Genomic DNA, 14246 nt, shown 5'->3' on the forward strand with positions numbered 1-14246 from the left:
AATATGAATCTTACCTTTTCTAAAATTTAGAACAAACAGTTCATTTTCTTGCACAAACAAACAACTTGCTCTTTGTTTGATTTTCTCTCATTTGATGGAGCTCATTTGCGGTGAACAAAATGTTACAGAATAATGCCCAGCAGAAGAAAAACACATACTTTCCTAATAATGATGCACATTTTGTTAAAATTACTTAAAAGTTTCCAGATGCCTAATCTGTTGCTAATTTGTTCATCTTTGCTTGGACACAAATGAAATATTATTAGTATTGAAGTCACAGATATATTTTAAGAGGCTGTTAGATTATTACCATTGATGCATATGGGATTGTACCAATATCGATTTGTCCTTCGCAACAGTCGAAGTTTTTTTTAAAAAGCCTGGTTGCTGCATGGGGTGGAGGATGCGGAGGACATGCTGTGGACTGGGCGGGGAGGCCCTGTGGGATGCATCCAAATTGTGAGTCAGAGATTTCCCAGCCCTGTATTGCATCTTAGCTATTTGCTGTTTGTCCTACTTCCTGAACATAGGCTCTAGAAGTTGCAAAAACCATTGGGCAAAAACAATACAATTGGATTGGGTTGGTTCTAGAAGTGATGCTGAGATATTTTCATTACTCCCTGGGGGAATTCTCCTGTCTCATATGCTTTTTAAAACCTACATTAAGCTGCTGGGAGAGGCTGTTAGGTGGTATGGGGTGTGGTGTCAACAGTACACTGATGACATCCAACCCTATTTCTTTTTTTCATCTAATCCAGATGAGGCAGTCAGGTCCTGGAATACATGCCTGCAGGCACTGCAATCAATGGTGGACTGCATGAAGGTGAATAAACTTAAGCTTTGTCCAAATAAGACAGATCTAATGGTAGTGGGGGACTCGATGGACTGGTTAGCTAGGGAGTTCCTGTTCTGGACAGTGACTGCTGCTGGTGAGAAGATTTGGCAGGTGAAATCACTGGCTGCTGTGATGTGATATAGGACAGCAAGGGGCCTTCCAGAACTTACATTTTGCCATGCATGGGTCAACAAGAAGGAATCCCTAATGCAAGAGTATTGTAAGTTGGATGGGATGGAAGGATTTGTCAAAGCACTAACTTGTGCCCTAGACAGAACATCAACACTATTTTCCATTTTATTATCTTTGGGTCTTCTATCTTGCACCATGGGCTCCTCCTATGATAATGCTGAGGTAAAATATCCATAATTCAGACAAGCAAAAGTAGGGATGTGCAAATTAGCAAAACTCGAGCTTGGCAAAGTTCTCCAAATTCCATCTTGAAGCTTGTTCCAACTATAGTCCATATGAGATTACAAGCTGGGTTGTTGTTGTTTTTTCACATGAAAATCCATGTGTATTTTAGTGCATATTTTTTCCAAATATACACATCAGTTGTGTGCATCTTTGAAATGTATCCATTCTTCTCCCATTGATTAAAGCATAGTTGTGCACATTTTTCAAAGGATGAATTTTTCATGTGCATCTTTCAAATTTATGCTTGCTGTCAAACACTTTTTTTTGGTCTGCAAATCACATTGCAAGCTTGGAAATGTACGTAGGGACTTCGACCACATGTTGCATCCAAGTCCACGTTCAGTCCGGATTGTGTAAGCTGGGTAAATCCTGATCAAAAACAAACTGAAACAAATTTCTCATAAATCCCTAGGCAAAAGAGCCATTAACTGTTGCTAAGAGAATAACACTGTAATTTCAGAAATACAAATTGCAAAGTAATTTTGCCAACTGGCTTATTTCCATCAGGCCAAGGTTGATTATATTAAAGCAAATAATGTTGCTTGAATGGGTGGTTTTTGAGATAAATTTGAGATAAAATATTACCTATGCTGGAGAGATGTTAAAGCTTGGACAGGTGGATGCAATTTAGCAAGTGTCCTGATTTTAGTGCTACAGGCAGATAGCTGAATGCATGTAATTTTATTTGACAGTTTATTGAAGATCAGATGTAGGCACATAACACTAAAGCAGTATATTAACAACAGTAACTTAAATGACTGTTAGTTTAGAATATTGCCATTGATCTGGAGTAATTAAAATGAAGTTATAGTCTTAGAAATGGCTATCTCTATGGTATCTGTTTATTGTCCTGATAATTTTCCTATTAAAACTCTCCTTTTACAAGTAAAAAGTGTATTGAGAATGTCCGTTTATTGACTTTTGTGACTCAAAAAAGCACAGAACCAGTTTGTAATGTAGTTCAGAAGTTCTTTTATTTTATGGATTTTACAACAGTGCCAAATATGAATATACATGGCAACCCAATGAAATTAACTTTACTAGTTTGAACCATTAAATGGATTTAAAATTTATTCTAGTTTCACTCAACTTCATTTAATTATGTTTGGATTGCTTGACTGATGAAATATGAGAAGCAGATAAATTAAAACTGCATGAAACAAATCAATTTTGACTTTGTTAAGCAAGCAGTTTAAGAAAATAAAACATTGTTTGGAATAGGATGGCACATAATTTAGCTATTGGATGGTATAGAAATAAATAAATAAATAAATAAATAATTTTTCACATAAAACTTCTGACGTTTCAGTAGCCAAAGTAATGCCTAATAGCAACCATCCTACAACTGCAATGTAGGTGTGGGAAGGGCCATAGTTAGGGATGGACAAATCTGTTTTAGTTCTTACAACATTCCAATCTTTTGAGGTACAAGTTCATTCTGTCCTGTTTCTGCATCAGTAAAAAGTCTGCACGAAAATTCGTATGAATCTTTGTATGCATTTCTTCCAGTGTGCACATAGATGCATGAAGAGAAATGTGTTCAAAAATGCATACCTTTCTGTATTAGCCCAGGGCACAGCTGAGGACCACAGGCTCCTCTAAAATGCTCCCAGGATGAAAGTGTGGGGGAGAGCTGACGACAAATCACAATGGGTGGGACCATTGCTGACTTCAGGCTTCTGAGGCCCTTAGGAAAGAGACTCTTAATGCCCCCCGCCCATCAGTCTACCTGCCTCCTGGCTTGTCACCAGCTGTTATTGCTCCTCACCCTCTTTCTCCTAATCGCTGTCTCTTGCTTGATGGGCAGAAAGTCGTGAGCATGCAGGCAGTGGCATCTCCTCCTCCTCCTTCTCCCCACCACCATTGTCTTGGGCGGAGCAAGATGCAGTGAACAAGCAGGGCAGGGTGCGGGAGGGGGAGCAACTTCAGGACGCTCTTGTCGGTGGGCCCCTGCTGGCATATGAACCCTTGGCAACTGCCCAGCCATGCCTACCCTTGACGCTAGCCCTGGGTGGGGTGGAAGGAGAAGGATGACCAGGAAGGGAGAGGTGGAGAAATCAAAACCATGGAAGCGCCTGAGACACTGGGAGAGCTGAGGCCAGAGGAGACCAGGAGAAGACTGTGGAGAAATATAGGAGGGGGAGAGAAAAGGAGGAAGAAGTGTTGAGAGAGGAGGGGGACCAAGAGTGAGCAAACTGCAAGGTCAGAGAAGGGGAAAGAATAGGCGCAGATGAGCAAAAGGGAGAACTTCATGGAGCCATCCTCTGCTCCGGTTAAACTGCCAAGTCTCCAGCATTGGGCACAGTTGGATGCACACATGATGCCTAACGGCAGGAGCGTTCTGGGAGAAACGTCAGAGGGAGATGGCAGAAAGGGAATTATGCCCTCCGCTGGCTGGACCACATAACCAACCCCCTACTGGACTCTTTACATAGCTATATCCCCGCAAGAAAAGGAGGAGATCCAAAGCTTAAGTGTAAAAGTTTGACAGTCTCGTATGTTGTAACGTGTATGAATAAAAGTTGTGTTGAACTTACCTTAACCTTTATGTGGGGGGGGGGGTGACGTGCCCCTCCCAATGGAGGTGGCAGGCTCTGCTACAGAACATTGAAAGTACCTCAGTATAAACCTTCTTTTCCAGGCATTTCTGCCTTAAATACATGGTATTTGACTTGATTGCCTTATGACAAGAGACAGACTATAGTTTCTTTCAGAGTATTGAAGGTAGAATAATAGAGGCATTGCTGCCTGTGGTATGTATACTTATTGCCTGTTGTAAATGCATTTGCAGGGTTTTGCATTGTTTCAAATATACTTGAAAAATCTGTTTGACCAGAGATGATAATTGGATAAAATAAATGTGCAATCATGGCTCTCTTATCCTATCTTCCGGGGGGAGGGGGGGTATTGTGCATCTACAGCACAAGATTCTGATGTCTTTCACATTCATATTGACTCTATGTAATGTTTGATTTAATTTGGTTTATATCCACTGAATGAAGACAGAGTTTGGCACGTTATATAATAGTCTGTTACTGACAGCAATAACTGGAGAGAAGGGTTTGTTAGGACTTTTAATTTGAGATGACTGCACTCCTTCTGGTTGTTAATCTTAACAATCCGCTTGTTAATCTTAACCATTAATGTTGTTAATCTTATTGACATTTTCTTAATTTCCTTAGAAATTTGTTGTTGTTGTTAAACAGCCCAGAGAGCGCCAGCTATGGGGTGGTATAGAAATGTTGTTGTTGTTAACAACAACAACAACAACAACAACATTTCTATACCACCCCATAGCCGGCGCTCTCTGGGCTGTTTACAGAAGTTAAAACTTCTGTAGTTAATTCAGATTATGTTTCACATAAACTGGATCCTTCAAATTCACCACAGATTTCACAGTAGGCAAAAATTTGGTGAAGACTTCAGAAGTAATAATGTGAGTCCCACCTGCGACTCACCTGGAAGACCATTTGAGTTTTTTGAGTGTTCACTTGTAATGATAAAAAAAACCCCTCAAGACTCAGAAAACTCAAGTTACGTTTCCATTTCCTCCACTCTCCTGCCAGTTTTCCTCAGCAGCAGCAGCAGCAGCAGCAGCAAAAAAAATATGATAACCTCCCCCCCACCAAAGAAGGATCCGTAATCAGCAGCAGGGAAAGCTGCACCCCCTTACAAACGCCATGATCCAAGCAGGAAATGATGCTTCTAAGCAGATCTGGGAGTGCTACTGCCAGCTTTCAAAGGCACACACCCCTGTCCAGGAGCTCTCCCCATGGCATGTTGCAGATGCTCCTTCCCGTGTCACAAAGTTGGGGGTGGGGGTTGCTGGCAAAGGGGTGGGGGTATTCCAGCAGGGGAGGGTTATCTGCAGGGGTAGTGGGGCCAATTCCATTATGTATTACCCCATACCCAATGGTGTCTTGGGCTGATTTCTGAGCAGAGGGGGGTTGCATTTTGGGTTTCTACCCTACCCTGCCCAGTCTTAATCAGCATCACTATACAGAAGTGTAAAAATTGTCATGAGAAATGTTGCTACTCTTACTAGAATTCTTTTTACTGCCCCTTTCACCTGAGCAGGAGCTTCCAAATTCACTTTGAACTTCACTTCAGGCAAAATGTGGTGACAACTCTGCTTTTCATTTCACATTTTTGACTTAATTGCGTTCAAGTGATTTCTCAGGGTCAGAGACATGAGGAATCATGTCCACGATTCAGCAGTGGTTAGTCATGATTAAGTAATGTAGTGGGTATTATACAATTTGACCATATATTTAAAGGAATAAACAAGCGTTTCAATCAAAACGCCAAATGCCAGATAAGACAACAAAGGCCTGCTAAGAATGTGTAAGTAGAGAATACAAACCAGATACTGGGGTGGGGGGTGGGGGACTAGATGTGACATCAGTTACATGAATGCACTTAACATGCGTGTTCTTTACCGTGTAAAGTGCAGCAGAGAAAAACATCCTGTGGTGGATGGAGGCTTGGAGCCTCCAGGCCGCAGGTGGTGGAGGTGGGGAATTTAACTCTCTCTCCATGCTGAAGCCTCAACAAAAAGCACCGCCTGGAGCTGCTATTTGTACTTCAAGTAGGGATGTAAGAAAGTCACTTACCGTTTCTCAGATCTGCTTCGCGATGGGGGGGGAGGCACTCCGTCCCTCCCCCCGAAATCCTTGATGGGGGGAGGCGCTCCGTCCCTCCCCCCGAAATCCTCAACGGGGGGGAGGCGCTCTGTCCCTCCCCCCGGAGTCCTGCCCAACCGGCTCCGCTCCACAGGGATTCCGCGGAGCCACCGGCCGGCTCCGCCCACAGCCGGACATCCGGCTGCTGAGCAACAGGGATGCAAATGGCGGCTGCCGTAGCCGCCGCCATTTGCGTCCCTGTATTTAACCGTGATAGGCTACGTAAATATTTATGTAGCCTGTCATGGCAAAGTTTAAAAAAAAACACGTACGCAAATGGCGGCGGCTATGGCGGCCGCCATTTGTGTTCCTTTTTTTTTGGCCGTTTTAGCCTACGTAAATATTTATGTAAGCTATTACGGCGAAAAAAAGGAACGCAAATGGAGGCAGCTGTAGCCGCCGCCATTTGCGTACGTGTTTTTTTTTTAACCTTGCCTTGATAGGCTACGTAAATACTTACGTAGCCTATCACGGCCTCCGCAGGGATGCAAAAGGCATCTCTGCGTTAGCCATGATAGGCTACGTAAGTATTTACGTAGCCTATCACATCTATGAAGAGGAATGTGTGGAGATGGAGAAGGAATCATGTAGGACAACAAACCATATGCTTATCAATGGTATCTTCTCAAACTGGGGAAAAGTAACGACCAGGTTACGTCAGGGCTCAGTCCTGGGCCCAGTGCTCTTCAACATTTTTATTAATGCCTTGGATAAGAGGTGCAGGGAATGCTGATCAGATCTGCAGATGACACAAAATTGGGCAGGATAGCTAATACCTTGGAAGACAGAAACAAAATTCAAAGTGATCTGGATAGACTGGAGCTCTGGGCAGAAAACAACAGAATGAAATTTAATAGGGATAAATGCGAAGTTCTGCACCTAGGAAAAAGAGACCAAATGCACAGTTACAAGATGGGGGATACTTGGCTCAGCAACACTACAAGTGAGAAGAATCTTGGAATTGTTGTAGATCACAAGGAGAATATGACCAACAATGTGATGTGGCTGCAAAAAAGGCAAATGCTATTTTGGGCTGCATTAATAGAAGTATAGCTTCCAAATCAGGTAAAGTACTAGTTCCTCTCTACTCAGCACTGGTTAGGCCTCATCTTGAGTCCTGTGTCCAGTTCTGGGAGCCACATTTTAAGAAGGATGCAGACAAACTGGAGAGGGTTCAGAGGAGGGCAACAAAGATGATCAGGGGACTGGAAACAAAGCCCTATGAAGAGAGACTGAAAGAATTGGGCATGTTTAGCCTTGAGAAGAGAAGACTGAGGGGAGGTATGATAGCGCTCTTCAGGTGCTTGAAAAGTTGTCACAGAGAGGAAGGCCAGGATCTCTTCTTGATCATCCCAGAGTGCAGGACACGGAATCATGGGCTCAAGTGACAGGAGGCCAGATTCCGGCTGAACGTCAGGAAAAACGTCCTGACTGTTATACCAATACAACAATGGAACCAATTCCCTGGGGAGGTGGTGGGCTCTCCCACACTGGAGGCATTCAAGGCGAGGCTGGACAGCCCCCTGTCAGGGATGCTCTGACTTAGATTCCTGTATTGAGCAGGGGGTTGGACTCAACAGACCTATAGGCCCCTTCCAACCCTACTATTCTATGATTCTATGATTCTACCTAGCACTTTGGGAGTTTGCAGAAGATGTTTCAGGAGCCCAGATATTGATCAGGATGGACAATACCACAGCCAAGGCATACATTAACAAACAAGGCAAGTCTCAGTCTTCATTACTGATCGCTTCGCAAAAGAAATGCTGTCCTGAGCAGAAACAATCTCTATGCAGGCAGAACATCTAGCAGGGGTATCCAATCTGACAGTATATTGGCTCAGTCACACATCCATACAGGAGTCAGAGTGGCAGTTCAACCCTCCAATGCTTTTTCAGGTGACATACCAGTAGGGGTGTACGAAACACTTACCTGGTTCTGCTGGGGCCATCCAAGGTGCGGGGGGAGGCGCTCTGTCCCCCCCCCCCGGAATCCTCCCCAGCCGGTTCCGCTCCGTGGCGACTCTGCGGAGCCGCCAGCCAGGGCCGCCCATGGCCAGACCTCTGTCTGCTCCTGGGCTGCGGCTGCAAATGGCGGCCGCCATAGCGGCCGCCATTTGTGTCCCTGCCATAGCCATGATAGGCTATGTATATATTTACATAGCCTATCATGGCAAAAGACAGGGATGCAAATGGCGTCCCTGCATTAGCCATGATAGGCTACATAGATACTTATGTAGCCTATCACAGCTTGGAAAAAAAAAGGAAAGGTTCCTCCTGTGCAAGCACCGAGTCATTGCTGACCCCTAGAGGGACGCTGCTTTCGCTGGCATTTTCATGGCAGACTGTAGCGGGGTGGTTTGCCATTGCCTTCCCCAGTCGTGACTACCTTTCCCCCAGCAAGCTGGGTACTCATTTTACCGACTTCGGAAGGATGGAGGGCTGAGTCGACCTGAGCCGGCTACCTGGGACCCAGCTTCTGCTGGGATCGAACTCAGGTCGTGGGGAGAGTTTCAGTTGCAATACTGCCACCTACCACTCTGTGCCACACGAGGCTTGGCAGGGACGCAAATGGCGCTGGCGTAGCAGCTGCCATTTGCGGCCACAGCCCAGCAGCGGCCAGAAGACCACCCAGAGCTGCCACCGCCACCGCGTAGGCTCCATCCCAGGGGGATTCCGCGGGGTGGCGGGGGGGATTGCCCCGTCCCGCTACAGACTCCAAGGGGCCAGATTCTAAAGAATCCAGCCTCACTGGAGTCGATGGCGGAATTCTCCAACATCCCTACATACCTGTTTAGGAGCGCACTGGTGGATCTGTTTGCCACCAGGGAGAATGTGCAACTACCACACTTCCTCTCCAGGAAAAATGCATTAGAATACATGCCCATGGCCAGGCAGTCTCTATGTTTTCCTACCCTTTCCACTCCTACCCAAAGTGATTCAAAAAATCAGGCAATCTTCAGTGGAAGTTATTCTCATTGCACGTTTGCACCTCATTGGCCAAGAAGGCCTTGGTGCCCAGAACCTGTCAGCCTATCTCGACAGAATCCAAGGAGACTGCCTGTTCAAAGGAGCCTACTGCTGCAGGGGCCAATAGTGCACCCTCATCCAGAGCTCTTCTGACTGACCGCCTGGAGGCTGAGTTGGGGTGCTCACCAGAAGTTTTGCAAACCCTCCTCTCATCCAGACGGGCATCTACAAACAAGGTTTACAACCCAACTTGGAGAACCTTCCTCAGTTGGTGAAGGGCTAATGGTCAGATGTCTTCTTCGGGCGGAGTCACAGAGGTCTTTGAATTTCTTCAGGCAGGCCTTCATAAAGGTTTGGGTACTCACACTCTTAAGTGCCAAGTGGCAGCTCTGAATGGCATGCCGGGATGTGATGACAGGGGTCTCTTTCATCTCATCCCCATATTAAGAGATTTCTTAAGGGGGTGTCTCTGATTAATCCTCCAGGAATGCATCATTTTCGCTGATAGAATCTCAGTTGTGTGTTCACAGCAGCCATGGGGAAGCCTTTTGAACCCATGGCATCTTTTTCTTTGAAATTTCTCGCTCTGAAGACAGTGTTTTAGTTGCAGTTACCTTGTCCTGCAGGGTTTCCAGGTTGGCGGATCCACAGTTACACTTTTTCCATGAGGATAAGGTGGTGTTGAGAACTGACCCTTCTTTCCTCCTGAAGGTTAATTCTTTGTTTCACAGGACTCAAGAGATGTCTCTCCCATCTTTCTGTCCCAAGCCAGTTCACTCTCAGGAAAAGAACTGGCATAGACTGGATGCAAGATGGGCGTTATATTTTTATTTGGGCAGGACAGCTGCCATTAGGAGATCAGAGTCTCTCTTCATCTCCTTCCAGCCTAGGGTTTTGGGACAGAAGGTGTCAAAGGCCACAATCTCACGTTGGCTGAAGGAAGTCATCGGGTAGCTTACCAGGCATTGGATAAACAAACCCCAGGAGGGATAACGGCCCACTCCTTGAGGGAGAACGGCTGCTTCTGAAGCATTTAAAGGGGATTTCCCCATAACAGACATCTGCAAAGCGGCCTTGTGGGCATCTGTACATACATTCACCGAGCATTATAAAATGGATGCTGCTGCCTCTGCAGATGCAGCCTGTGGGCTTAAGGCACTGAAGAAGGCCCTGGTGGCTTAGGACGCTAGTCCCTGTTGTCCCACCCTGAGGATTATGTACTGCTCTGCTCAGTCCCGAGGTTAAGGAACGCCCTCCGTGAGGCTCCGAGAACAGAAGTTCACTGCTGAATCTGTGTTTTTGAAAGAAGGCTCCCCCTCTGCTGCTTTTTGAAAGAAGGCTCCACATTTGGGTGGCACGGTGGCAGCAGGTCAGAGGGTGCATAAAACCCACAGACCACGTCTTGCCTACCTGTGTAGTGAATGGAATCCGACTATCACAGGATATGAACTACCCTACCCTTAGATCCAATAGTTATACTACTCTGTTATTTTAAAACAGAGTTTAGCAAAATACACAGAAATGATCATTCATTTATTAAGTGTGGCATGTAAAGTGATGTCATAGTGGGGGGAAATCTAGCTTCTACATTTTGGATGACTGGATTTTGAGAGTATGGGATATGGTGTATCGTCAGTCAATCTAACCAGCATGGAGTAAGAGACGGAAGACAACAAGACAATGAATTTATTGAAAAGTGATGTTTATTTATCATGCATTGGAGTAATAGAATTTGAGTGGCTGTACAAACCTATAATTATATTAGGTAGATTATAAGGAAGTTTAATTTTTTGATTTGAAATGTATCTCTGCTTGGGCTAGTTAGTTCCCCCCCTCCCCCTTCTTATATTGTAATAAAGCTTTTGTTGTAGTTTCATTATGTACATTTTAGATTTTGCATGCAAAATTGCTATAATAAAAATAAAGTATACTGCATTGTAATGAAGAAAGGAAACCCTAGAAATTAACAAAGATAACTGGCAAAGTGCTCAATTTAAAAAGGAGATGCTCCTTTCTTCTTACATCATACCTCAACAGACAACCCCCTTGTCTTCTATGTGACTTCTAGGGCTGTTTTTCATTCACATGATCCACATTGTCCCAATATTACTGAGACGCATGTGTGATATCCACCAGTTTGGACAATATACCAGAGCTGGACCAAGGATTTTTGTACCAAATAACATGCATCTCTTCTTGCTGAACTAGTCAACAAAGCTAATTGCCTGACATTATACATGTTCTGTGGAAGGAATGTAGATGGCATTTATTCTGCAAAGGATAATATAAGAAAGAGAGGTTGAAAGAGGACTAGGGTTAATTTAAAGTGGTTAATATTTAAAATTCAGTAAAGCTTCTTTCTGTTTTCTTAATTTCAACAGAATTTCTAATTTTGAGATTGAAAAAACAGGGAAGAAATACCTCCAATGAAAATCCAGTCTGCTTTTCAGACCATAGATGATATGAAAAGAATGAGTCAAATATTGGCTGCTATTCAGCAAAGTTTAAGTATGATTAGATCCCACTGAAATCATCAAATGGGGCATAGCAACCACTAAGACTGGACTCCTAAGCACTCATAGAAAGTTCTACTGAAATCAGTTACTTTCTTCTGAGTAGGAATGAATGGATTTTGTTAAATCCATTCTGTCTGTGTTTCGCAGATTGTCTGGCATCTTTCATTCCATCTGCTGCTCGTTGACAGAATCAGATTTTTTTTGTATGAGAATTTCATTTATTTGCAAATGCACATTTGCACTATTGTGCATTTGTGCTAATGCTAGGGATGTGTGAATCAGCAAAGCTCAAGCCAGCCGCAATTCTCTGAATTCCATCTTGAAGCTTGTAATGACTTGTGTCGGTATCAGATTGCGAGCTTTGGTTTTTTCTTTCTGTATGAAAATCCATGCATATTTTTGTGCCTATTTTTCCTAGGGATGTACGAATCCCTTAACTCATTCCGGGCGGGGGCATCCGTGGTGGGAAGAGGCGATCCATCTCTCCCACCGGAATCCTCCCCGGCTGGCTCCACTCCGCGGTGAGTCCGCGGAGCTGCTGGCTGGGGCCAACCGCTGCCTGACTTCTGGCTGCAGCTGGTCTTCGGACGCAAATGGTGTCCGGCGTAGCGGATGCCATTTGCATCCCCTGCCTTTTGCCGTGATAAGCTACGTAAATACATAGCCTATCACGGCAAAAGGCGGGGATGCAAATGGCATAGTCCCTGCCTTTTGCCATGTTAGGTTAGAAAAGATTTATGTAGCCTATCACAGCAAAAGGCAGGGACGCAAATGGCATCTACTACGCTGGATGCCATTTGCATCCAAAGAGAAGCAGTGGCAGACCGCGGAGGGCAGCTGGACGGACCGGACCTGCCGACGGCCAGGTAGGGTCTGTCCCAGGGGGGATTCCACGGGGTGGCGAGGGGGGGTAGTCCGTTCTGCCACGAACTCCGGAATCCAGCCTCTTTGGAGTCCGTGGCGGATTTCTCCGCCATCCCTAATTCCAAAAGTACTCATCAATTGTGCACATCTTTGAAATGCCCATTGATTAAAGCGTATTTGTGTGCATTTTTCAAAAGTATGCATGCTGTCGAACACTTTTTTGGGGTCCGTGAATCACATTGCAAGCGTGAACATGTACAGATTTTGACCACAGATTGCGCCTGAGTCTGCGTTCAGTCCAGAAGGTGAGAACTGGGTAAAGCCTGATTAAAAAATGAGCTGAAGCTACTTTCTCATACATCCCTGGCTACTGCACACTTGCACAAATCTCCCTGAAAAGTAAAAACTGGTGTGCCGGTCTGCACAACTCAGGAAAAGCCAGTCAGCTCCAGAATCTGCAGTTTGGATTCATAGAAATCCAAACTCATCTCTGCATCCATTGCGGATTTCTGTGACATCCCTACTTCTGAACAAAGCTGCTTAGTGTTGCACTGTAAGTGGCATCATCGCCCTGATTTTGAACTTGTGCTAAATTGCTCCTATCTTATTTAAAAACAGAATAGTTTTCAACTTTTCATCCAGTATTTCCTTCTATTTGTTTATTTTGCATTATATAGTATTGTTTGTAAATGATATTTTCACCATTGTGTCTTACACCAGGATGAAAAGGAGAAACTGACCTGGAAAGACCGAACCCCTGGCTATCTAGTGAACTTTGCATCTATCTTATTTATGGTAATTTTGTTTGCATTATCCCCCCACCCCCCTTTCGCATTGGTCTACACCAAACTGGCTTTGACTGAATAGATCTTCAGACTGAATCTGTGCTCTCACAGATACACATTCCTTTTGTTATTTTCCATCTACATAACTGAATTAGTGATGGACTAAGGAATAGAAAAGTGATGGTCTTTCTGACATCTGTGCCATAAAGCGAGCCTAATGAAGGACTCATTCCTTGGTGCAGGATTGGCTCCTTGACCAGCTAAGCTGGCAAACAGGTTTAAGAATTCTGAAATACGCTAATATCGGCCATACACAGAAGTACAGATCCCACACGGAGAAAACCAGTTCTCTGAACAAAGGTATAGGTGGTTCATAACAGAGGTGCGGCTCTTTGGGCTTCTGTAATGAGATGGGTCCTGAGAGCCAGCGTGCATGTCACTCTCCCCCTGTGGATGCTGTCAAAAACAGGATGCTCTCCCTGAAAGACAGCTTGCCCACCACCTTTCCCTGCAAAATGAGTAGCCGCAGGTAATTGTTGGGTGTTCTGGACTGCACACTCAGTTCACACAGGCAGCAGCAGCGAGGCCCAGTAGTACTGGCCAGCACGCCATGTGAACTGACTGAGCACCCTAGAACTCGTGACGGGAGCACCACCCTCCCAGCAAAGTCCAGAAATGGGCTGAGCTGTTTTTAAAAAGTAAACCATGGAAAATAATTTCAAATTCCACCTCCACTGCAGTCTCTCTTAGATAACTGGGAATGAGCTACTAAGTTCTCTTATCTGGCTGGTTTTCCAGTGACAGTGTCTGGGAGGGAGGGGTCTATTTCTGACTCATGCTTCCCCTAATTATTATTAGGCTTTATTAGCCTATCACAGCTAATGCAGGGACGCCTTTTGTGTCCCTGCAGAGGCTGTGATAGGCTACGTAAGTATTTACATAGCCTATCACGGCAAGCCAAAAAAACCCCAACAGCGTATGCAAATGGCTGTGGCTGCGGCAGCCGCCATTTGCATTCCCTATTTTGAGCCGTTTTAGCCTACGTAAATATTTACGTAGGCTATTACGGCGGGAAAAAAAGGAACACAAATAGCGCCCACTATGCTATTTGCGTTTCCTTTTTTTCGCCGTAATAGCCTATGTAAATATTTATGTAGGCTAAAACGGCTCAAAATAGG

General features: G+C 44.8%; 1 protein-coding gene across 1 annotated transcript in view; it reads left to right on the forward strand.

Moving 5' to 3' along the window:
- ANO2 (anoctamin 2) overlaps positions 1-14246 on the forward strand; it is a 290238-nt gene that overhangs the window by 207284 nt on the left and 68708 nt on the right. Inside the window, exon 15 of the mRNA XM_084811922.1 lies at positions 13004-13078. Coding sequence (XP_084668048.1) covers positions 13004-13078 — 75 coding nt within the window. The remainder of the gene's footprint in view (positions 1-13003; positions 13079-14246) is intronic.

The sequence above is a fragment of the Heloderma suspectum genome, chromosome 7 (assembly GCF_057233095.1).
Source record: "Heloderma suspectum isolate Gila_16-S chromosome 7, 16-S_ref, whole genome shotgun sequence".
Classification (NCBI taxonomy): Eukaryota; Metazoa; Chordata; class Lepidosauria; order Squamata; family Helodermatidae; genus Heloderma; species Heloderma suspectum.